The sequence below is a fragment of the Lissotriton helveticus genome, chromosome 10 (assembly GCF_964261635.1).
Source record: "Lissotriton helveticus chromosome 10, aLisHel1.1, whole genome shotgun sequence".
Taxonomy (NCBI): Eukaryota; Metazoa; Chordata; class Amphibia; order Caudata; family Salamandridae; genus Lissotriton; species Lissotriton helveticus.
Genome location: NC_136071.1, coordinates 303,622,687 through 303,648,730, shown reverse-complemented (window position 1 = coordinate 303,648,730; position 26,044 = coordinate 303,622,687). Strand labels below are relative to the sequence as shown.

Sequence of the window (26,044 nt, the reverse complement as noted above, 5' to 3'; positions counted from 1 at the left end):
TTTAGGAAAGGAAACAATCGGCTGCTCAGCAAACAACTCATCATAACAAAAAGGGAACTCACAGCAAATTATATTTAACAAATGTAGAAAGTAGGCAGGACTGTGTAGTGTCGTCCATCATTGCTGCTCTCTAACATGCGGGCCTAGGGCCCTTCGCAATATTACAGACTGGGTGTATGACTTGTTTGCAAAAAGATGCCCTGCTCGGAGGTACAAACCAATTGAAAATAAAATAAATACACTTGTGGAAATCAAAGTGTGTATAAATGTCGAATTGTTTCGAGTTCTGAATGATCTACTACAACATGTTACTGCAAAAGAGTTGCTGCAAGTTTTTTTTATTTTGTATATCGAGGGCCAGATGTACTAAGCATTAGGTTGGTGTATCCTAGGGTTCCTGGAGTTTAGGGTTCAGGGCATGTATTTTTTCGTGCATATTGGAGTTGGCATGGTTTGGCTTCGATTTGGTGTGTTTTTGTCCATTTTTGGCTGAATATGGGTTGTTTTTGAATGGGCCCGGATGGGGTTTTAGGGTAAAAGTCGCACCCATTACAGTGATGGGAATGGGGTGCAGCTTGGTAAGAATATTGGGAACAGGTGGGATTTGTGTCCCTCCAAGTTTCAAGAGGATCGTTCAAGTGGGACTGGTGGAAAAGCAATTGTTTTTGAATAGCTGATGTCCTATGTTATCCAAGGTAATAGTAACACGTATTGGTAAATGCATTAGGTTTCACCTATGTGATTAATAATAAGCTGTTTAGTTTGCTGTAGCTTGCTGGGTAGTTGACAAACATATAAGTTACAGAAAGTCTGTTAGTGTTATACCTTGTTTATGTACAAAAGGCAATATATTGTGCTCTTACATGTTGTATAGTGGGGGTAAGCAGTTGCACAAATTTGAAAAATGAAAGAGTGAAATAGAATTAATTGATGTAATAGCAATATTATGTGTTTAGGGGAGTTCTGACTATGTTTGGCCCCTGTGCCACTGTACCTGCAGCATCATTGAAATCATGGCCATTGTGCTTGCTAGATAATGCACTTGTGACTGTTTAGTAGTAATATTTAGCAGTATTCTGTGTTTAGTGGAGTCCCTAGAGCTTTTGTCCCCAGTGCCACTGCACCTACTGCACCATTCAAATCAAGGCCATTTTAACTGCAATGTACCTGCTTTATAGTAGTAACATGTAGAGTATTAGGTGTTTAGAGGAGTTCTGCTAACTTTTGGACCCGGTGCTACCGCATCTGTTGAGCCACTCAAATCATGACCCTGTTGTCTGCAAGGTAACTGCACTTGTGGCTGGCTGTTTAGTAGTATAAGTAAAATATAGCAATTTTAGGTGTTTAGTGTGGTCCATAGAGCTTTTGGTTCTGGTGCTACTGCACCATTCAAATCATGACCCCTTTGCCTGCTAGACTAATGCTTTTGTGACTGTATTGTCTAGTAGTAAAATTTAGCAGTGATCTGGGTTTGGTAGGGTCCTACAGCTTTTGGCCCGGTGCCACTGCACCTCCATTCAAATTAAGTCCCTGTTAACTGCAAGATAACTGCAATTTTGACTGCTTGTTTGGTAGTCAAATGTAGCAAAATTAGGTGTTTAGAGGGGTTCTGACAACTTTTGGGTACCGGTGCCACTGTGGCTGCCTGTTTAGTAGAGATAGGTTGTTTGTGTCTGCACACCTCCGTGATACTTCTCTCCAAATAAATAATATGTCAATCAGTTTGTGATATCCACTATCCTTTTCAACCAAAATTAACAGACTATCATGTTCATTTCTCAAATTCCATATTCAACTATCCTAATTCACCCCTAATCCTTTATGGGTTTCGGAGTGGCGTGCTTCAACACCCCATCAGGTGTAACAAGTGCTATATGAATGCAAACCTTTCTTCCCCTTTTATCCCTCCGCTATCCTTCTCACTCCAAATTACTGACTAATATTCACCACTGATATTACATTCATATTTCACCATACTAATTCACCACTAATACTTTATAGACTTCCGGAGTAGCGTGCTTCAACACCCCATCAGGGGTAACAAGCGCTATATAAATACAAACCTTTTTTCCTCCACTATCCTGCTATCATTCCAAATCCAAATAACTGACTAACCTATCCACCACTTAAAATGTACTTGCATGTTTCACTATACTAATTCAACACTAATCCTCTATGGGTCCCGGGGTAGCGTGCTACTCGCTGAAAAAGCGCTTTGATGCCTCGTCAGGGATAGTAAGCGCTATATAAATGCAATTACAATACAATACAATAGATGCACCGATGCCCATAGGAGGTGCCGGACCCGAGCTCCAGGGGGCCCCCTCAGCGCACAATTCAGTAATTTACAGCGGCATCCATGCTGGGACTTAGTTTAAAAATTATGCTCCAGTCCAGTCTCCCCAAATAAATGAAATGCACAGAGGCCAAGGACTGGATGCAGAAGTGGTATGAACAATTTTATGACTTAGTCGCAGCTACCGGCACAAACACACACTGTCGTATGTCTCAACTCTGGAACTTTCAGTGGTACCCGGTCATGAACAGCCATCCACTCCCTGAACACAGACACTCGTTTTGAAAAGACCGTATTACCAATCTAGAAATGCGGAGCATGGCGAAAGTCTCAGTCATATCGTCTCTCTGTGTACTTTGATAGGTTCTGGCAAACCCCAACCCAGTGCATGTGTTTTAGAGTGACCTGGGGCTAGAATTATGGTGGAGGGGAATTTCCACTACTTTCAGGATTGATTTTGAAATAAGAGAAAACACTGATGAACTTTGTTTTGAAACAAAGCCTGGCATAATTAAGTTTGGTTTGAAAGCATTGCTCTTGTATGGCGTGTTGAGCCTTAGGTTCCACCTTGTGCACTCCTGTGTAGAGGTTTATGTAAACTATATTAATCCTCATACTAATCAAAAAAAGATCGCTGGTAGCCACAGATCCTAGCTAAAGGCTGAAAATGCACTTGCATGCTGGGTGAGCTTTATTGTGTTATGGGAAACCATTTCAATCTTCCACTTCCTGTTAAAAAAAATTGCTTCCATCTGTATCAGCATACCTAGTAGACCTGCTCCTCTAAAGACTGTTCCTGATGTGTTCTGGACGGTTAACCCACAAAACAAGCATTGGCAAAGCCAATAGGTTTAGTCTCTAGGAGAGCGATTGGCTTAGTCAATTTCTTTTAGTCATATTGTGCTGTATGTTAAACGTTAGGAAAAAACAAAAAGAACGCTATGACGTAGCCAGTGCTGACCGCAAAGGACAGAGATCCAATTTCTTAGTATGGGATTATTCTCTGTCTTCATAAAAAAACATTTAATTACCTAAGATCCAGGCTAAAGTTGGGCGTGTTGACCCCGCAGGAACACTGCGTGAGAAAGACCATGCAGAGCAGGAGCTCAGCGCAGTCTGCATCTTTGTAGCATCTTGAAGACCATTCATGAAATTCTTGGATGCTTTTTTTCCTAGTGGGGCGAGAGGGGGCAAACAATTAAGGGGAGGGTGGAGGGGCAAGTAACAGAGGTAGGGGCAAACCAGACATGCAACAATGCAGGGGGAGGGTGGGGCCGGTCAAGAAATAATGCGGGAGGGAGGAAGCGGGTGCAAGTAATAGGGAAAAGATTACCTCTGAAAGTGGCAAACAGTGGAAAGATACTGGGCAAGGAAAGCAGTGCTTGGGCCATTGTTCCGGGGTCGGGACCAACACACAAAGAGGAGGTAAAGCCAGCACTCACTGATCAAACAAGCAAGGGAATTAGTGACAATGAAGCCCACCAATGATGAGCAATGGGCAAGCGTTATTCCCCCGGTAATGAAACAAAATGTCTCCAAAGCTACAGTGCATCTGCTGTCTGAGGCGAGATCTAAAGTACGTTGTGGGGGCAAACTGTCAAAGAGGCAAAGGTGCCCACCAAACATACTGAATGGCATAAAACAACCAACAGTGCCACCCAAAACATCAGGGGGCGCTAGGGTGAAGGCATGAGTGTTTAACGAAGAGGCGGGATTGTGTCCTGCCCGATGGGAAACAACTTTTACCATGAAGTAGATTTGCTATGCAGTAGCCTACCATGCAGGTAAGTACTTTTTAATATAACTAACATTTTTTGGTATTTAAAAAAAGGTCATTTTAGGGTTCAGGGGTGTGCAGAGGCAAAGGGGCTGGGGTATATTGAGTGTTCATGGTTGGATGGAGCTGTGTTTTAACTTTGTCACTGCAGTGGTGGCATAATAAGTGCTGTAGGCCACTAGTAACATTTTATCTTACTAGCCCTGGCTACACTTTGTACCATATACTAGGGTCTTATAGGTAAGTTATAGGTGCAAATCAGGGAACAGCTAATTGTACATACACTTAAGGGTCATAAAACTCTGGGTAGTTCCCAAGCAACCCCACTACAGGCTTTAATGTAATAGGTGCTAACCTGATATGTTACTTTATCATTATGTAAGCACATTTAAATCTGTGTAGATTACATTTTAGACCAAATGTAAACAAAATCATTACCAATGGCAATTCTTTCTTTCGGCCAGGCCCAAACCAATTAAAAAAGCTGATGACATTTAAAGAATATGGCGGAGAGGGTAAATATCCTCTATTTCTGAACCATGACACCTATGACACAGCCAATTAAAAAGCCAGCAGTTACAATTCTTCACATTGTAGCCTCTCTTTCTTATTTTTCAAAGCAATTGATTGTGTACTACCTACAGTTCCAGTAATACGCAGTGCGTCTAAGTCACAATAATATAACAGAAAAAAATAAATGGAAGCAACCGCTTATTTAGACTTTTTTTCAAATAACATTAAAAGTGGATTGGTAATTTAAAATGTGCAGTACAGCATAGTTCTCTAAATAGTATTATTAGCAGACATCAGAGGTTCAATATGTATTTCAGGTTTATTTACAGCCATTCGGAATTGCTTTGCTAGGAAACAAGATGTGAAAAAAAGGGATTCCCTAAAGGTGCCCCTGCAGTATATTTTGACAAATGGAGGCCACAATTTAATTCTTGAATTAAATGTATACATTTCGACTACACATGGAATTCTGGAGAATGTGGTGTTCTATGAAGGGTGCAGTATAACTGCATCTTTTGAAGTGCCACACCTCTGAATGGTGAATCAAGGAGGGCAATACCATTACTTTTCCCCGACTACTTGTTGAAACCTCAGAATAATTGTACTTTTCTCTTACACAAATGTATTTTACTTTGTGAAAATCGTGCAGGGAAAATCCTTTTGGGTTGGGTAATTTCCATACCTTATCTAGCTTGCTATTTGTCAGATGATATGACTTTTTTACAGTGTTATTACATACTGATATGTTCTTTTTTCCAGATCAAACTAAAAAGATGGCTGCAGAGTCAAAGGTAGTGTGTGACCTTGTTGATAGCCTTTTAGCTCAGCCATCAATTTTGGAGGCAATAAGCCACACTCTAGATGTACCAAGGAATCCTCAGACCCATGTTAGGTCCGATCAAAACTTTTCCGGAAGTAGTAATGTCAATACTAACAGTCTAAGCATATCTAGATCAAACTACAATACACGATACAGAGGACAAGAGGTGGACCAAGAAGTAAGACATGTTTTTTCGAGAGGAAGGTGTTCTTCAAACCCAATGGAATCTTCTAAGTCAGCCCAAGAACAGTCAGAAACACGTGTGCAAAGTTCTATGACACAATCGCCAATATTTCACTTTACACGCAACTTTGGAAGACAGAATGGTGAAAGGATGCAACAGCCAAAATATACTCGTAGGTTAGATTACATATGATATACTATTTCATTGCTTTCATTGTCTCCAAAATAATTTTGTTCTAATAAATTTCACTATGAGTTTCATTTTAAATTGGGTGTGTGGCCTACAAACCACTGGAGTGGTGGATGCTCTCCTTCCGCAGACCCAGAATGTCTCACTTGCCAAATGTAGAGTTTCCTGTTGTGTCAGTGATGATTTACCAAAAGAGCTTACTGGAGAGGAGCACATTTGCCAAAAATGCAATAGAGTGCTATGCAATAGTTAATGTACAGCATTTTTTTGCTTTATTTGAAAGAAACACTTGCATTTGTGGTTTCCTATTTTTACTAATACATACATATATTTTATATGTACACACACACAGATAGTGTATATATAATATATATATATATATATATATATATATATATATACATATATGTATATGTACACACACACAGATAGTGTATATATAATATATATATATCAATTCAAAATCCCTTGCACCGGAGAGATAAAGACTGGACAAACTCTTGTGTCTCTTACTTTTTACACTTTTCATTCCTTCAACATGCGGCTAGTAGGCAAAGTACGATCAACGCGTTTCGGAATGCCCAGATTCCATGCTCACGATAGATAGATAGATAGACAGAGAGATAGAGAGAGAAAGAAATGATGAGCACAGTCCAAGAACTCCCTAAAAATGGTTTACTCAATAAACACGCACCCTGATTGGGCTAGAGGTGGTGTAACAGTTCTAAAAATAAGATCTTAAACTTGTTATTTTATGCTTTATGAACGCTTTGATCTATCAGGACCATTGTGCCAATCAAATGTTCTTTTTTTTCTGATCTAATGAGAGTTTTTTCTTGGTACTTCACATCATCTGGTTCTTGAAATGTGACATAGTACAAAGTGTAGAATTATATTCAATTTCTAAATATATAATTAACATCTGGACATGACTTCGCATTTCAGGCATTTTCGTGGGCCTCCTACATTCACTAAGGAAGTAATTATTTTATCTGGTCCTCACGATGAGATTGTTGTGAAGCAAGGAACAAAGCAATTTCTTTATGAGAGTGGACATATCATCACAACATTTGAATTTAACAAATTATGGACTTACCATGAGGTGCAGGACTAACTCCATGTGGCTTTTAGCCCCAAAATTGACAATATTGAGTAAGACAATTTTTATTTCGCATATTTATATGCAATACTATTTTTAAAATATCAGCAAGTTGTATATGGAATTGTTATCTATTTCCACTTAATTAGGTAACAGTCTTGCATTTAATCTATTTTGTAAATCAAAGCCATATACTTTCAATGTATTAAGACATTTTTGGTTATGTGTGTGGAAAATAACTTATGAATACATACAAATTTAAGAAATAATGAGTGTCAATAGTCAGATAGACAGGGCAAGGAAACTAACTGCAGGTGTCAATTAATAAAAATCGTTTTTTTACACGTATCACAATAGTTAATGGAGTGATATTCTTAAAAGGAGGAGTACAACGAGATGCTTTGTTTTTTAGTGTGATGTTCCGAACATCAGTTTGCACAGGCGTTGCATTGGTTCTGATGTGATCTGCTGTTTCTACTCCTGTCACAAGTACGATGCATTGGGTTCAGCTTCATACAAGCTAAGGATGGTTTGTTTCTCTGGAGCAAGTATCTGGGTCCACTTCCAATGGACCAGGCACAGGAGCAAGTTTATATACTTTGATATCGCTGAGTCATAAGCAACAGGAGGTGTTGGACTTGGCCGTTTCCCCCAAAATATTTTTGCTTTTGACCCCCTTGTCTAGGATGTCTTCCCCATGGTAACGATTACTGTATAGGCCATGAGAGGTGAGAGTCGCCCTGTTTTAAAATGTAATGTCACGAAATGGTGTGCAGGAAATAGCCCCCATTTTAGAAATGCACCTGACTGAAATGTTCTGTATTTAAAATGGATGCCATGGCCATGGGTTTGGCCACCTTACTGCCGTAGGTCAGCGGTCTAGATATTACCCAGCCACCCCTAGCTTTTGGAGGGAAGCCTGGCACCCAGGGTGCTCAACCCCTTCCCTTGAGCCAGTTTAGACCAGTTTGCCCCTAACATTCTAGAAGGTTCTGGCACTGACTGGAAGGAGGGTATAAGGAAGGGGACGCGCCACCAGAGACACACAGAGCTGGGACAGGAACGTGAGGGGACCTGCTGCGAGGTGTCACCGCCACTGGGGCCTGTGAGCTGGGCGGGCCCTGCACCCCCAAACCCCCCCTCTGCTGTCCCCCGGGCCCCTGACGAAGGAGGCCCCCCCCTAGGTCCCTGACACTGTGTGGGACCTTGAACCACACCAGCGCTGCGCGAAAGAAGCGCCCAGAAGGGGAGGAGTGCTGTAGTCTGGAACCCCCCCCCCAGGAGGTGAGGAGTGTGCCCCTGGGGCTGGCTGTGGAGCTGTTCGCCCCCTTGCGATGTGTGCCTACCCAGCACTACCCTTGTGAAGCGCTGGGCTGTGAGGGGCTGCCTGTGAAGTGCTGTATGGGGAAGATTGTTCCCCCGAGAAACTGGTACATGTTGGAGCGCTGTGGCCTGTGACTGTGGTGGCCCTGAGGTGCTGCTGGCCCTTTGAGTCCCAGAGCCCTGGAAGTTGTGTGGCCCGAGGAGAGGAGCTGAGGGCCGGGAATAGCGCTGCAGGAGCCTACCCTGCGTTTTGGCGCTCTTTCGGCAATTGAAATAATTAATAAAAGGGAGTCTACCCCTCATTGTTGCCGATCCCACCGCTGCCACCAATGTAAGAAATGGGGTGGCCACTTCTCCAGGGGGTAGCACGGTACCGAGCGGCAGGCCAAACCTCGGAGGACATGTGAAGCATCTCACGGGGCTCCTCTCGATGGCTCCTGCGGGGCTCAGTAGGTGCTGCAGGCATATTCAGGCGCTCTTTCTTCCCCTCTGAAGAGGCACTCCTCGGGCACAGACCGGCGGGGCTGCTGCTGTTGGCGGGGCTCTCCTGAGCAGTGGAGAGCCCCGCGTGCCCAAGCCAGCAGCAAGTGTGCTCCGCCGGTCTGTGCCCGAGGAGAGCCTCTTCAGAGGGGAAGCCAGAGCCCTTGAAGACGCCTGCCGCACCTACTGAGCCCCGCAGGAGCCATCGAGAGGAGCCCGGTGAGTGGGGGCTTAATCAGACTGTGTGGGGGGCTGGAGAGGGCAACGGGGCACACTATCGGTGCTCGCCCCCCCTTGTTTTTTGGAAACCGGGACTGGGCCCGGTAGGCCCTGTTTGTGCACAGGAGACCCCTAGACTGGGCCACACCCCCCCAGTGAGAATTGGAGGCCTGATTTACCTAAGTAGAGCTAGCCCCGTGATAAGAGAGTCGCCCCTCTTAGACTGACGCTATGCATGAGCGAAGAGTCCCTGCTGTATGGGTTGCCCTGAGGTCCCCAGTTATTACAGAAGCCTGGTGAAGGAAATGTCTAAGGGAGCCTAGAAGAATAGGGGTGCATATGGTTGCCTACTGAAAGTTACCTGCTCATGCTAAGGATTCATGCCCCAGGTTAAATGTGGGCCGGGTCTATCTTAGGGGTACCCCCTGTTGCTAATGTTATTGATGCCAATGTCCTGCCTGATGTTTTTATTGCAGGTTGGGGGCTAATGAGTTCTGCCCCCCAGGTCTTTTCCCTAAGGCTACAGCGCTGGGGTTCTGCATGACCTGTGGCTCTTACGAAGGCGTTCGAATGGTCCTAAGGTTATACCCGCCTGTTATTAGATGCTGGGATGCCATGATGTTTTTCCTTACAGGGGTTATGCTGAAGTTATAATGCCTGATGGGGGTTTATGCTTGATGTTGTATTTTGCAATTACAGCCTACTACCAAGGATTAAGGCCTGCGCCCCCTGCCCATGATTGGGTGTCCTGTGGCTAATGTTACTGAAGCCAAGGTATACTGATGTTTTACACCTGATGGTTGATTGTATGCTTTCGTGCCCACCGTGCAGGTGCTTGTGCCTTTTCTTACAGGTTTGGGCCTGCTGGGCCCCTATGCCGGCCTGACGTGTTATTCCAGGCCCCTTGTTAAACCCCATGCTGATGAGCAAGCCTTGCTGTTTTATTACAGGTGTTCTTGCCGGATGTTAATGCAGGGTGACTCATATTCTTTTAACAGGAGACGCCAATGCAGGTCCTACTGAGTTCTCTCCCCTAATGTTTGATTTTATGTATAATGGGCTTCCACGCCTAGTGTGTTCTTCCCCCATATGGATGTCGCTGACGTCACATGCCAAGTGCTAACCTTTTTATATTTCAGCTGGACAAGTTGGACTTATTTACCGTTTCAGCCTTGTTCCCAATTACCTTGTAAATAATCCCCCCTGGGTATATACTACCCTGGCGCTCGCTAGCGCCTTGTTGTGATTACGGCCTATGTTATGTTTACCCTTGCAGGTTGGAGACAATAGAGAACTTGTTATTTTTCCAACTCAAGCTGGTGTCGTGCCTCTTTTGTGGTGTGCCTGGTGAGTCGTATGTGGGTACTGCGTGGATGCTTCACATGTCCTCCGAAGTTTGGCCTGCCGCTCGGTTCCGTGCTACCCCCTGGAGAAGTGGCCACCCCATTTCTTACAGGAGGAAATCAAATAAGCCCTTGGAGAACACTTTGATCGCAAGGCAGCGTCCAGCTGTCACTCAGCAGGGCCAGTGAGCAGCAGGCAGAAGGGCAGCACAGCAAAAAAGCAGGTTTTCAAGATCAGCAGTCCAGAACAGTGACAGTCCTTGAAGCCTCACGGCAGTGATTCTGACAGAGTTTTGTTACAGGTCTATGGGCTACCTAGGGCCTATCTTAGGGGTGACAAATTTGTAATAAAAGGGTTATTTAAGGCTTGGATTTTAAATGCCAAGTCAGAGTGGCAGTAAACTGCACACACAAGCCCTGCAGTGGCAGGCCTAAGACAGGTCTCATAGGCTACTTGAGTGGGTTGCACAATCAGTGCTATAAGCCCACTAGTAGCATTAAATTTACAGGCCCTGGGTATATAGAATACCATTTTATAATGCACCTACAAGTAAATTAAATATACCAATTGTGGATAAACCAGGTTTATGGCAGAAGCACAGGCACACTTTAGCAGTGGTCAGAGTCCTAAGTCCAACACAAACAATCATTAAAAAGTGGATGTTAAGAAGCAAAATGTATGGGGGAAGACCACTCAAAGGCTGACAGGTATAACAGATTGTCAGCATTGCTAAAAGTTGGTCAGCTTGTTGACGAACAGGTTTACTTCTCCCTTCATGGATGATATTCTGAGTGATACAGATCTAGCATTTTTGATATTTTGAGATATGTTTAAATGTATAATTTCAATGTTCATGTGTAGGTAAACTAACACTCCACTTTTTGTTTTATAGCATAAAACTTCTGATGCCATGCCATAACAAATTAGTGCAGCCATTGCTAATGGACAAACAGAGTCTGTCAGGTCTTATAATTTCAAAACTCTTCAAACAGAAATCAGTCTATTTACAACCATCAAGGCAAATTCTTCAACATCCTGATTCACAGGTGTCTGTAAGTAATACTTGCATAAAGTATGCTCTATGGTTTCTATTGAAAGGTATAGGAAACATATCTATTAATAAATGTGAATGCATTTCCATATTCCCATAAAAAATGTTATGTTGTATGTTCTTTCTAGTGCAGTTAGTTAGAAAAATATTTTTATAGCGTAGCAATATCTATCTAAATCAGGAAGTAAAATACTGTACTATGTTGTTACCGTAAACAAAAAAGAGGAACATCACTTATTTAGGACGGAGTATACAACTTTACTTTATAACATAATTCAATATGATCCACTTTGTTTTAATTTGGGCATTAAACAGCACAGTCCAATATTTAACTATATTCATATAGCTAGGATCACCATCCTATGCGGTTCTCTCTTACTCTATATGGAGAGACTGCCAACAAATGTGAACAATTGATTGCTTATACAGAGTGTGTGATTGAGTTAATTTATGTGTGTGTGTGTATAAGATGCAGAGAGGAATTTGACCAAAGTCATGGAGTTAGGGTTGAATGAAATACAAATGCGCATAGACACAAGTATGGTTATTTAGTAAAATACAGAAATCTACAAAAGGGTTAGGTTAGTAGCCTGTATGGCAAGAGCTTTGTAGAGAAGTATTCTTACCATCTTATGCTGATTCTGAAGTTGCTCTTACAGGGAGGTCAGAAAAGAATAGTGAGAAATACATTTGCCTGTGTTCATGCCTAATATCTTGTGAGTGGGTCAGATTCTACTTGGAATGCAGGTATGCTGGCTTTACTTTAAATGAAAGGATGGGATCTGTTTCAGAATAGTCTGGTTATTATTGCCTTCCTAAATTACATTTGACTATGTTTCATATATTATGTGTGAAGAAAAGAAGTGGTCTCATTTTTTCAAGTCTCCAGTAAGTACAAGATGGTCAGTAAATGGAAAGTGCCTTGAGCTGAGTGTTCTATTACATATGTAATGTCGGAATTTACATTTGAAAATTATAGAGTTGTGCTGTGGATGATCTGGTAGACAGTTTAAACCACCTTATAGGAGTAGGATTTGTGTATGGTCAGCTGCCGGTAAACAATGGAAATGGTTGTGAGGTGCTGCCCTGAAGGAGTTGTTCATGCCTGGTTACTACACACTGGCTATTTGTAAATTGTTTGATTACTAACATTTCTTGTATATCTTCACCAAGATTCATGTGATGTGCCATTTATGTTTTTATAGGATAAAGGCATAGAGGAAAAAATGGACATGGTGATGTGGCTGGAAAGTGAAGAACCTTTAAGCAATAATTTTGCTGAAACAGAATACCTGAGTAGTTCAGATCCATTGAAAATCGGCAACATTACAGCAAATCCAATTTCTGCTAACACGACAGAAGAACATACATTTCAGATATCGCCCTCTCCCACTCTCATTAGCGATGGATTTGATGACCATTATCGGTACTGCTTTTCTCAACCCAGATACTCAATTTGAGATTTACTTGGTTTTTCAATATTGTTATATCATTTCGAAAGTATTTGGCTATCATAAAAAAGCTATTCTCTTGCAAGTTTTGTCATGACCAGCCCAGTAATGCAGGACCATGAAGAACTTTTTTCCCAGCTCTTTCCCGTGATGTAAGGCTATTGGATCATGCAGTTAATGTACAATGCATCTGAAGTGGTCAAATACTTTTAAAGAAAAAATAGTCAGTATATCAAGGCAGGTAATGGTATGTCAGCAGTCACTTAAATGATGCAGGAATACAACAATGTAAAATGTACAATCCCAAGCAGTAGTTGTGTGGCATAATGTAGTATGGTGGCCATGGCATCTTAGCATGCCGACAGAATGACAACATTCTTAATTTAAAAGATGTAAATCCAAATGTCTAGGGGCCTAGTAGTCAATATGGAGTACCACAGGCATGTACTTCCGAACTATAACACCCTTGGTGTGTGGCATGGCGCTAGTAGTTTGTTCTTGTTTTACATATTGTATGGATCTTAACTATATGCTACCACTAACCCATCTTCTGTCTATTAAAATGCATTGATGGTGAAATTGTAATCTGCACTTCTATGCTAAATAAATGTGTAGGGCAAAAACAAGACTGGCGATTTCTACAATTTTAAAGTAATTGGCTTACACAATTAAGCATAATTAATCATTAAACATATTCAGGTTGGTTACATGATGAGTTCTCTAGTGATGATTGTTGCTTAATTTGGTAAAACGTTAGTAATCCAAACCTAGGAACATGTACATGTAGTCGCAAACGTCCCTATTCACAGCATCAGGCCATTTGCGTCCGCAAAAACGCTTTTATGGAATCTCAATTTGGGTTCTGTGATTCTGTATTAGGAAGGGCACGAGGAGGGCATCCCTTCCTAACACAAAATTGGAATGGTATGTACCAATGTTTTGCGACTGAAATACAGTGGCAAAAACATTATCAATTTACCACCAATTGCTAACCCATTCACAAATGGGAAGAGGTCCCCAAGAGACGACTTCACCTCTGAGAATGGTTGACAAATATTCAAGGGGCCACTGGCCTGCTCTTAAAAACTGAAACTATCAAGTTTAATTTATTTCTTTTTTAGACTCATCATGGTTTCCTTTAAGGAAAATGGTCTGCATTTAGAAAAAAACAATAGTTTCCTTATTTAAATGCAATCACAGACATGGTTGTCTGCTGACCCCAGCAGGCCACCATCCCTGTGATGGCTATGATTCCTAATGGGTTGCAAATTCTGACCTACCTCAACCCACTACAAATCAGTAATTAAACTCAAAAGACGTCCATACATTATGAATAGCGATTTCCTAATTGTGATTCACAGGGTATCGCAATTAGGAAATGGCTATTTCTAACTTTCATACATGTAGCCCTATAAGTCATGTATAAAGTTGACTTGTAACAGGAAGGCATAGGATGATACTTTGATTGTTTTTTTAACATAGTAATAGTTGACAATATTCTTACTGTTTTAGATGTTACACTGAACTGTTGGTTGATAATGTGCACATTCCTGACGATGAAGAGTTTGATACCTCAAATATCGATATTGCTGAACAAAATGAGGCGCACGAAAGGTCATTTTATAAGTTTTAATTCGGATTTAGAAGTTTAATTTTTAACTAATACATTTGATAGCTTAGCTTTATTTCCTGTATTTCAGTGAGAGCGATGATATAACGTTGAAGGATCTACTATCAAACCTTGCTTTACAAATTGACTCTGAAAAGACATGAAAGTTCAACATAAATCGTCGAAACATTTGGGATGGAGCACGTCGTGCCTTCCTTCGCAAAACCTATAAAGCAACCAACCGTATATCTGTTATGTTTACTGATTCCTCCGGTAACTCTGAAGGAGCTGTTGATTTTGGCGGCCCAACACGGGAATTTTTGCGATTGTTAATGCATCATTTACAGCACACCAAACTCTTTGAGGGACCCGAAAACAGGAAGACACTCAGTTGTGATGCCCAAGGTACCTTACATTTATTATATTCCAATCTTTCTAAACTGCGCAAATTCTAGAGGAGGGAAAGAATAATTAATTAAAGTGGAAATAATGTTTATAATATATTACTTACTGACTTCAAAGTTTGTTTGATACCACTGATCAGGCATTCTCAAAGAATTTTTACTAAAAGGGGAATAGTGAAAGGAATACTGAACTATACTATTCATTTATGCAGCAAGAGCAGACTGATTTCAATTCCACCCACTGAATATATCCCTTGCAGCCTGTAAAACAACCTTGCTAGCATGTACTCCATTATATATTTTATGTTTGCTTTGTATTAAATGAGGGGCTAAGGTTTTCCTGCAGTAGTTACTGTTATCAATTGAGAGAAAATTCCTCTGACAAGTACTTCAAATAATGGCTAACTTTAGAGATTCTGCATTAGGTAATCTTAGTTGATGCTCTGGTGCAGCAGTGTGTATGAGTTAATCACCCAAACTGTACAGATGCATCCTGCATATTTGGAAACATAGGCCCATATATCAAAGGCAATAACCCACTGCGTGAATTAGTTTGATACATGGGACTTGAGACACTGGTCGGGTCATAAAGGTAGGAGTTTTTGTTGTGCATAGAAATTCCAGTCCATTGTAGATGCAGATCTTAAAAAACAAGTTCTCAGGATAGACACTTTCCTCCACTGGAGCCCATCAAGATATCTTCTAGGAGGTTTGAGAAAGCAGAACTTTTTGGGTACAGCACCTTACTTATGGTAAAGTTCGGAATATGTTGCAGCTAAAAGAAAGAAACATCTGGAAGGTCCAAAAATGGTATGTAATATTATATTCCTGGTTAAACACCCTGTTGTGAATCTCTTTGGGCAGGAATGAGTTTTACCTTTTAAACAGGTAGTACATATATAAGCACGAGGTGGAGACATTTAATCTGGGTTAATAATTCATGTCCCCAACAATCATCCTCCAAGGAATTTAACTTTGCCAGCTTTCATCCCTTATTGGAAGTTGTGCCTGGTGATGTCGGGTTCATTGGTGAGGGAGAGAATGGGTTGGGTGTCGAATGCGTAGAGGGACGATGTTGAACCCATGGTTCCGGATGATGCCTGCGAGGGGCGCCATGTAGACTTTGAACATGGTGGGGCTGAGGCCGGATCCTTGAGGTACTCCGCATCTGGTCTCTGTTGGTGGTGATAGGAAAGAGAGAAGTCTTATTCTCTGTGTTCTGTCCATGAGGAATGAGCGGATCCAGTCTAAGGCTTTTCCTTGGATGCTGGCGTCGTGGAGTCTGGTGGTTAGTGTGCAGTGGGAGACAGAGTCGAAGGCTGCTGATAGGTCCAGGAGGATGAGGGCTTCTGTTTGGCCTTGGTCAAGGAGTGCGCGGATATCATCTGTGGCGGCGAGGAGGGTGGTCTTGGTGCTGTGGTTGCTGCAGAATCCAGAATGGGAGATGTCTAGGATGTTGTTGGCTTAAATGAAGTATGTTAGCTGGGTGCTGATGGCCTTTCCGATGACCTTGGCTGCGAAAGGAAGCAGCAAGATGGGCCTGAAGTTCTTGTGGTCCCCCGGGTCTGCGAGGATTTAATTTGGAGGGGGTTGACTTAGGTGCGCTTCCAGTTGTCGGGGAATGTGACGGACACAATGGAGCAGTTGATGGTTCAACGTAGCTCGTATTCGATGGCTGTGGCAGCCCTGTGTAAGATGTGTGGCGGGCAGGGGTCTGTTGGGTGACATTGCTGGGGTGGGGGTTGAGGCAGTGCAGAGGTCTTGGTTGTCCAAGTTGTAATAGAACGTCTTGATCTTGAGATGAAAGAAGGAGCTGAGTCTTTTGCAGAGGTCTTGGGAGTGAAGGGCGTCTGTTTCGCTGTTGGGTTTGTCAAATTCCTGTATGATGGAGAAGAGGTCCTTGGAGTTGTGGGTGTTGGAGAGTATTCTGTCTTTGAGGAAATTCTTATTTGTGGATTTGATGAGTTGGTGGTATGCCGTGGTGGCTGTTTTGTAGGGGATGCGTGTTTCCGGAGTTTTGCTGTTTCTCCATGCCTTTTCCAGTCGACAGCAGGCATGCTTGGATTCTTGGAGTGCTTTCTTGTTGTGCCGTCTTGTAGTCTTCTGGAGGGGAGCGAGTGTGTTGGTTCAGTTGACGATCAATTGGTGGAGGTTGCTTGCCACAGTGTTGGCATCTGTTCGTAGTTAGGGCTGGAGTGCAGGTGAAGGCGTTGGTGATGTGTTCTTCTGAGATTTTGTTCCAGATTGTGCATGGGAGGCGACGTGTGTGCTTGTGTGTGGTGCGTTTTCTAAAGGAGAAGTGGATGCAATGGTGGTCAGCCCAGAGCAGTTCCATGATGTGACAGAGGAAGATGCTATTTCCTCCTGCGAAAACAGGGTCAAGTGTGTGTCCTGTTGTGTGAGTGGGGGCAGAGATAAGTTGCTGCAGTCCTATGTTGCTGAGGTTCTCTAGGAGGGCGGTGGTGTTGGGGTTGTGGTGGTTATTCAGGTGGAAGTTTAGTTCTCCAAGTAGTATGTAGTCTGTGGAGGCGAGTGCGTGTGATGTGATGGGGTTAGCAATGACATTGGTGAATGGAACATGGGGCCAGGCAGTCTGTAGGTGACGGTTCCGCTGAGGGTCATTTTGGGGTTGGTCTGGAAGTGGATGTGTTCCATGTGGGCGAGGCATCGTCTGAGTCAGTGGTTGTCATGCAGAGGGAGCTTTTGTGGATGCTGGCGAGTGGGGCGGGTGGAGCGGTCTTTCTTCAGGATCTTGCATTTGATCATTACTGGATATAAAAAATAACTCAATCGTCGTAAAATTTTAGCATGCAAAACCTGTCGAAAGATAATGGGAGAGAAAAACAGGGTATTTACTGTATCATGCATATTTTGGTGTTTTAAATACCAAGATCTGCATGCTATTCTCCACAAACTAGTATTAAGTGTTATTTATCACAACCAATATTTAATGTACCCTATGGTAAAATTATTTATCAGGTGCCTAAAGTAACAGGTAAACTTGTAATCAGGCCATCCGTCTAAAACTCTTGTTCTCTCAAAAATTTATTAGGGTCCTGATTTATAAAGTTACTGTTAAGAGTGCGGAGTCTTGAACTGGGGTCCTGATTTATAAAGTTACTGTTGTGAGTCGAGTGTCTTGAACTGCAGTGTGGAGATTCTGCACCGAGTACGGAGACTATGTCCCAAGTACAATGATTAAGCCCCGTGTGTGAATGCTCCACCCCAAATGCTGAAACTCTGAATGCTTGACTTTACTGCACGTGTACCTTCGTGAATCAGGCTGTGGATTCTTGGATAATGTTTTCTAGATTTTATGCAATAAATTTAGTTTCAGAGATATATAATAAATGTTTTATGGATTTGCAGAACGCAATACATTTAATTTATTTCTTCTTGTTTAAGGTATGCGAAATGATGACTATTACCATGCTGGGCAAGCCCTGGCCGTTTCCCTAGTTCACGGGGGGACTGCTCCAAATTTTGTGTCGCCTGTTTTGTATCAATGTTTAGTTTCTGATGCAAAAAATGCGAATTGCAGTTTGGTAGATGTGGTAGATCCGGATACACGAGACATGTTGCAAGAGGTAAGCAATAGATAGTAAACATTTGTGCTGATGAATCTTTATCAATTTTATTATTTTGTTTTCACATAGTTGTGGGTCTATTAGTCAAAATCATGCAAATCATGTGCGTTTAATTTTGTGGTAATAGTTATTCATGTACCTTAGATTCATGTATAATTGCCATATGTACTATAAACGAATATGAAAAGAAATGACACTCATCTATTTGGAATTGGGTCAATCCTGAATGTCTATTCCCGGTCCTCCACACTTTTTTAAAGTTTCCAGAGCAATCTCTACATATTTGCTACTCTCTCAACTGCCATACACAAATCCACATTCTTGCATTAGTGATCAATCAAGAACGTCCTACTGTTAACCCGATGTTGATCTATATTTCTTGGTGATACCACCAAATGAAAAGTATGTGATATGTTCTTGATATGTCAGAGTCTTCACATTACAAGAAGACAAAGTTTCAGGCACATAACTAGAGTCATACCATCTATCACTTGCAGTTGCCCCATGAGACTTCCCTGGAATTGCTACAGTTTTCAACACTGACTAATAACATAATAGAAGGGGCCTTCCTGACCATGTTTCTGCAAACAATGTGATATAGGAGAGGACCTATATATCTGTATTCTGGATTAATACACTCAGTGTGGAATTTTGCAATTGAACTAAAAGAAAACCTACTGCCAAACACATTCAGGTACATTAGGCCATTGTGCTAGTTATCTTTGTGTAATTCTCATGCACTCTTTCCCAGTTGGTGTTCCATTCAGCGAGAGAGTGTAGCTAGTGTAAAACTACAGTAGCATTAACTACAGTAGCAGTTGATACTGTTTTAGTCCATTGACTGTTAAACTTTTGTAAACATTCAACTTACTGAACAAATATGTTTATTTAGCAGATGGCCATATTTTTTGTTACTATTTAATCAAAATATAACAATCTTAATTTTTCCATAGATTGAGGATGCTTCGTCTCTTGAAACTCTTCAAGGATTGATTCAAAAACACAGCACAATTCTAAGTGTGGCAGGTTGCTTCCGTCCATTAAAATCTCTGAATGACAAAAAAGAACTATTGGAAGATATCATCAATTGGTACATTGTGGGGAGGACTGTTCCTTCACTAGTTAGGTACTGTGATATTTATATGTATATGCATTATAAAACAATATCATTTTGACTTTGCAATACATGCATGTCCATTTTTAAAAAGTAATTACCATAAATCACTGTCCATCCTAATGGCATTATACATATTCACACTGTCAGAAATGTCCCAAACACAGATTGTGAAATCAAGCACATCATGGGTTTCAAATATATTTTACATTTACTTTGTTTCAGTTTTTTATTGGCATTTTACAATACAACTTGTGCAGTCCTTCCTCCAGAGGGCACAAATAGGAGGCTAACCAAAATTACAGGAATCCGAACAATCCCATATGTTCAGCCCACGCAGCACAAATCAAAATAAAGAAAACAAACAGTAAGAAATAAAAAAAGAAAGGCCTTCCCACCTCCCCAACTTCCCCTAATAGAAATTACAAAAAAAATTATGCAACAACTACGTTCTTTTCATAGTCACAATGGGCATCAGCATACAAAGCAGAGCATCAGAGGTATTGGACTTCTCATATTCAAGTCTTGGCATCCCAAAAGGAGTTCTAAAAATTTAACAGATTCAGGGCTTGCATGTGTATGGGATAGAAAAGTAATGGCAGCCCTGTGAATAAAAACTTGATTAGCAGGCCACACATTTCCTAAACGTTTCTAAATGTATCCACCAGGACATTGAACAGTCTCACAGTTGTCCGAATAGTCTGAGATATCACATTAACACTGGTGGAGGGTCAACTTCATTCCGATCCGTCGCCTTGTTTTATCTGACCCCAAACTATTCCACATATTCAATTGATAAGCAATTGTTTGATATTTTAACAAGTTACAGCATAGTCCCAACAAAGCAAGATCTGGTATATCCAAGTATCACTTTAAATTCTGTAATGATTTCCAGAAAAGGGGGACATGAGTACTTTACCACCATATGTGTTTAAAGCCTCATAATAATCCACAAACTGCCAACAAAGAGTGTTGCCCTATTTTTCAAACTGAGTAGGATAAAGATCTCAATCAAATATCACCTGATAATGAGCTTTCCTTCCTGCTAGCGTGTGCAAGATTTTTGGGGAATTGCACCATTGCGTAAACCGGTGCAGTACCATCTAACTAAGGCCCTCAATGTTATCTTAAAATTCTTGCAGAGTATGAGTTGGGACCGAGGTGAGTAGCATATTATTTAGAAAGGTGAACCTAACCCTAGGCCCTCCTGCACAAACATCTCAACTGAAAGGAGATCTTTAAATCTCTGGAAGCTGCTTATTTGTTCAGGGTTGGAGAGACCAATTAGATCATTGAGTGCATCTTATACATTTACAAGAAATTTACTATTGCAGGCTCCAACAGTAAAAGTATCTATTTTCCCTGAAACCTAACAGATAGTATGGCAGCTCCTTCCTCCTACAGGTTAATAATGGGACCTGGATCTATTGCAGGTTTAAATGATGTATTCAAATCAATGGCGTGGGTGGAGAGGGGAATGATGTCAATGCAGATTTCTTAATAACCATGTCTAGACTATGAAAGTTGCCTTTGTGGGGGTTGCTTAAGTATGCATTCAGATTTTGACTTCCGGAATAGGTCCCAAATGTAGCATCCTATCACCACCCTTTCCATATGTGGCCAATGCTTCTCTGCATCTGTGTTTGTCAGAGCAACCACTTTACTATCGGACTCATTTGGGCTACTCTGTGGTATAAGGGCAAGTCCGGGTAGGGCAAGTCGCCCCCCATGGTTTGGTAGTCATGTATATTTATGCCTGTTTATCAGAGAGTGTAGCCCTCTCTGCCTGCCCAATAAAACAACTGTTCAACTGATTAAGGGATGCCAACAGTTTCCTGTAGACCATTATAGCATGTGCCTCGAAAAGATAGAGAACTAGAGGAACTAAGTTTATCTTAATGGAATTGAGCCTCCACAATGAAGATAGGTACAGAGAGGACCACCTCCGACAGTCCTCTCATATAACCTGAAGAAGTGGTGGAAAGTTAGCTTTGTAAAGGTCCTCAATCTTAGGAGTTAATATAACACCCAGGTATGTGCCTGCCTTATTTGTCCATTGGTACTGGGTGTTTAGTGCTAGTTACTCAACCTTGCCCCAAGATACTGTAAGCCTGAAAATGCTTGACTTTGCTGTGTTTACAATGAAGCCTTATACTCCCTCAAAGCGAGTAAGAAGGTGTTGAATTCAAGGGGAAAATCTTGAGGGATCAGTAAATGATTAGAGGACATCATCAGCGAACAAGAATGCTTTATGAATCTCCTGCCCAAAGGTTATGCTTCCGACCTCCTTGTCGGCCCTAATGTGCTTCACAGGGTTCTATGCTTGGAGCATAAAGAAGCAGTGAGAGTGGGTAGCCCTTCCTTGTCTCGACCCATTGGTACCCTCTCTTTCTTCTGCAATTCACTAGGATTTGGGACATAGGATTATTGCAATTCAGCCAAACCAATGCTATAAATCTGTGATCAAACCTCTCTATAGTCCTCATGAGGAAGACCCAGCCCACCCAGTCGAAAGCTTTCTCGTGTCCAAGGCCACTATATGACCAGGATCTTATTTATGTTGACCTTTTCCACCAGCTGTTATCATATGTCTCTTAATTAGACAAATCCTGACTGTGCTGTGAAACAGATCTATTCAGCTTTACTGCTGGAATTCCAGAGCAAAATTTAACATCAAGATTTAACAAGGGTGTCGGTCTGTAGGAAGCAGAGCTGGTGAGATTTCTTTGGTTTAGGTGTTACTGTAAGTAGGGCTTCACTCGTTATTGAAAGTTTGCTATTTTGCGGGTTACTATTAAATAAGGTTGTGAAGTCTGGTACCAACACCGGTGGGTGTGTCTTAAAGAAATCACTTGTAATGCAGTTGGCCCAGGGGCCTTGTGCAATTTAAGCTCCTTATTTGCAAGAGGTTCTATATTCAAATACCGCTGTGTTAACTCTCCACTGATTAGCTATCCCCTGTCGGTCCGGCAATCTCAGGGAGTTCAGTGTACAAAACGGACCCCAGTCTGCACTTGTGTTTACGGGGAAACTCTTGCTCCAGCACCAGAAGCTGATATCCTCATTAAAATGTGTACGTTCTGTTTACAGGGGACAATCAGGCAGGCACACATTTGTAGATTTAATTCAGGGCAATCACTGTGCCATGCTGCCTTGCCTCATCACAATATCTTTGCTCAGCCAATTCGGGTCACTGCTGATCCCAGCCATGCTAAATATCTGTCCCCTCAATCCACCAAGCGCCTTTAATGATCAACAGGCTCTCCCCTGCAGACTGCCTCAGAGAGCCCTCTACATTACTCAGCCACAGGGCGCCATCTTACCAGGGTCGGACATAGGCAGCCTGCATCTGAGGTATTTTCTACTTGTCCTCCTTCCAGCAGTAGACAGGGTGACTAACTATCACTTGTCAGCAGAACGAAGGCCAGGCATTAAAACAGTCTATAAAAATTTCAAAAATGGGTTTGTGCCTACATACAATTTGATATTTGGAAGGAGTGTATTGTAGGCGTCACTTCAAAAATACTGAATCAATATAAGATGATTCAACATTTTACGACTGAAAACCAGGTGGTCTTTTCATCTAATGCATAAAATAACAATGTATTATGCAGGGTTGGCCAGGCCTTGCTAAAAGTCCAAGCACAGTTTCTAAGGTCCTATTCACACACTCCAAAGGGTCCACAGTTTGAAGTCGAAAATTGCTGCCAAAAAGATCTGAAAATCAACAGTTTGTCCTCTACTAATGTGCATGCTGGGTTTGGTTACTTTTTTTTTTAAAAGTTGCAGGTCATGTGCTACTTTGCTGCTAGGAAATCATCACAAGACCACAGGAGAAAGAGAATTTGCCTTTGTCAGTGGTCTCCAACAGCTAGCTTCAAATATTTCCATTTAGACTGAAGCTCGAACATAGGGCACTGAAGGATTTTTAGATGTGTCATAGACATACCTTAATTTTATAATAACTTTTACATTATAATTTGACCAATAGTTTGACTATTTATGATTAGGTATTCTTTATTGCAGATTAAAGGAGGGGTTAAAAACTCTGGGAGTACTTCAGGCCATGGAAATTCATAAACAACTTTTTGAAGAGGCATTCATTTGGGTGGAACACGCAATCACCACTGATATCATAAATGGAATGTTTAACATTCAATTCAGTTCATTTGGCAGTAACCACCGGTTACAGGAAGAACATATCATTGGTTACTGGAGAGATTACCTCCAAGATAGTGAAGGCAAGTGAAATTCTTTCATTATGTTACAGCTCAACTATTGATGAGACACATCTGTTGAAACTATAATTTAAACCAGCCTATTATGGCAAACATGCGTGTCAAAGACTTCCGAAAGATATTGTAGAGAAAGAGAGTTAAGGAGGAACAGACCAACCCGTTTTATTGGTACAGAGTAAAATCTATAATAAGAACAAAAGGATAATGCATCCAAAATTGTAAAGTCTATACCTGCTTTATTTCAATCTTCATTTTGTATAATATGTCTATTATTAATGTTGTTCAAGCTTAATTGTAGTGTCCTGGCAGTAAAATGTTAGCTACCCCATTAGAATGATGCTTCATGTACTGCATCAAGGAAAAGTAATACAAATCAATATAGAGCATGGTTGGGTCTGCTGTGTGGGTCTCTGACAGAGTAAAGCCTTTTCACAGGGGAGATTGCAGCTACCTCCAGCCCAAAGCCTTTAAGATAAGGTTATTGGCTTGTCGCAGTTGTTTATATAAACAGTGGTTTGTGTGTGTGAAGACTCAGAGAGTGTCAGATGCAGGTCTAGCAGCATGGAATACCTATGCTTACTCCATGTTGAACAATGGGAAGACTTCTATTAAAGGGAGAGTGAGGCGAGCAGGATTGTGGAAATGGTAACATATTCTCACACCAGATCTCAAAGTGTTATCTGTTGTTAACAACAGATCATCTTGATTTGAGGAGTTTTTTGTGAAATGAAGCACAGCAAATCAGCAGGGGTTTTATTATTCACATATCAACCATTACTGAAGTATTCATTTAGCAGATGAAATAAAAAAAATCACAATCGTTGCAGTAATCACAATTTTACTAGTTTGACTCATATTTCTTTTTTCTTTTAGAGCTTGCATGTGAAGCCAAATTAAAGGACATTCTGTGTTTTGTGACTGGCGCTAACACAGTTCAACCACTTGGCTCTAACCCTCAGCCATCAATAGACTTTATGCATGCATGCGATGGCCAAGTCGAAATGTCTATGTTTCCAGAGGTAAACACCTGTGGAAATGTGTTGCACCTCCCCCTTTCAATATCCTATGAAGAATTTAAAAAAAACATGAACTTTGGGATACTGAATTCTCCAGGATTTGGACGAGCCTAATGATCACATTGAAATGAGGGGTATAAGGTATACATATATGACAAAGTAGTTATGGATACAAAGGATTGATCATGCTGTTTTCGGGGAAGGTGAGAGTCTTGTGGCAGCATACGAAATGCAAGGGCATTGGACTTCTGTGAAATCACCTCATAGCCACAGGGCAGGTCTCTGTGCCTTGATAATAGCACATTTCTTTCCCTTCCTGTCTTCATCATGGCAAATTAGAAAATTTATTGAAAAAAATATTTTTCCTGAAACTTTGTCAATGTTTGTTTTTGCTTTGATTAATAAAGTTTTTTTCTAAACTATCTTCACCAATAAAACTACATTGGTTGTCAATAAATAGAAGTTCTTCAGATTGATGGAGTTCTCGATTTCATGTTTTTAGTGTGTCTTGTGTTAGACCCTGTTTGGGTGGCTACTGGGCAAGCAGGGGCTACTGGGCCTGAGGCCTGTGGTAATTTACCTCTGATGTAAAAGGCTACAGTGAACCTTTGGTTGTGCAAACTAGGCTATGTACAATCTCTTTAACACTCCACTCTTAGTTGTAGCAATGGCAAGCAGTTCCAGGCTTCTCAGTGAGGTAGTGTGAGGGTATGTAAACTCGAAAGTCATCTATTGGCCTTCAAAGCAGTAACTGATCATCTAACCCATAGCTTTACTTTGCTTATGAAAAATAACTTTATACAAATGTAAAATGTAATGCTTCACAGAACAGGTTATAGCTACAATTACTTTACTGAGCTACTGTGCCTTGTGCCCTAGTCCTCCTCTCCCAGGTGTTTCCATCCTTCTGGGTTCGAGCTCTCTAGTGTCAGTAACAGGGGTCAGGTACTGATTATCATTATGAACTGTCTCAAGCAGACCCGTGTGACAATTCCCACCCGAGTTAAATTGGTTCAGCTCACCACAAGTGGGCAGATGCATAAAGAACAATTGATGGACAGAATGCAGAACAATGTCATCCATTCACCTCAGTACAGAGCTCTGAGCCTAACTCCATCTTTTTTTTGTGCTCACCATGCCATTCCAGTTTGGACATAGCCATATGCAAATCAGTCTTGACCCTGCGCCCAATGGGAAGAGTACAGCCCAAACTGCCAGGCCAGGTGCTCCCTGGACTGGAAACAAGCATCCTAGGACTGATTTCGGGCATTCAACCCTCATCAGTCAGGATAGCTTGACTCCAGTGGCATGGAGAGCACTGGACCCATGT

At 41.6% G+C, this 26,044-nt stretch overlaps 2 protein-coding genes across 2 annotated transcripts; both read left to right on the top strand.

The window, feature by feature from the left end:
- The first annotated feature begins 6,788 nt into the window (after window positions 1–6,788).
- LOC144784002 (uncharacterized) lies at window positions 6,789–14,519 on the top strand. The gene is made up of 5 exons (XM_078662714.1): window positions 6,789–6,931; window positions 11,137–11,296; window positions 12,501–12,721; window positions 14,259–14,360; window positions 14,447–14,519. The coding sequence occupies exons 2-5, from the start codon at window positions 11,150–11,152 to the stop codon at window positions 14,517–14,519; spliced, it is 543 nt and encodes a 180-aa protein (XP_078518840.1). The 5' UTR covers window positions 6,789–6,931; window positions 11,137–11,149.
- Window positions 14,520–14,540: 21 nt separating this feature from the next.
- LOC144785171 (G2/M phase-specific E3 ubiquitin-protein ligase-like) lies at window positions 14,541–23,709 on the top strand. Its single transcript, XM_078664233.1, has 4 exons — window positions 14,541–14,760; window positions 18,165–18,346; window positions 19,300–19,472; window positions 23,487–23,709. The coding sequence occupies exons 1-4, from the start codon at window positions 14,610–14,612 to the stop codon at window positions 23,707–23,709; spliced, it is 729 nt and encodes a 242-aa protein (XP_078520359.1). The 5' UTR covers window positions 14,541–14,609.
- Window positions 23,710–26,044: the final 2,335 nt, after the last annotated feature.

What these genes read in the sequence shown, in the direction of transcription:
- LOC144784002 (XM_078662714.1), top strand. Translation starts at nt 11,150, where the DNA reads ATGCCATGCCATAACAAATTAGTGCAGCCATTGCTAATGGACAAACAG. An exon ending in ATCCTGATTCACAGGTGTCT is followed by an intron (nt 11,297 to 12,500) that starts GTAAGTAATACT and finishes ATGTTTTTATAG; the next exon opens with GATAAAGGCATAGAGGAAAA. An exon ending in CAAAATGAGGCGCACGAAAG is followed by an intron (nt 14,361 to 14,446) that starts GTCATTTTATAA and finishes CCTGTATTTCAG; the next exon opens with TGAGAGCGATGATATAACGT.
- LOC144785171 (XM_078664233.1), top strand. Translation starts at nt 14,610, where the DNA reads ATGTTTACTGATTCCTCCGGTAACTCTGAAGGAGCTGTTGATTTTGGC. An exon ending in ACTCAGTTGTGATGCCCAAG is followed by an intron (nt 14,761 to 18,164) that starts GTACCTTACATT and finishes TTCTTGTTTAAG; the next exon opens with GTATGCGAAATGATGACTAT. An exon ending in CACGAGACATGTTGCAAGAG is followed by an intron (nt 18,347 to 19,299) that starts GTAAGCAATAGA and finishes ATTTTTCCATAG; the next exon opens with ATTGAGGATGCTTCGTCTCT.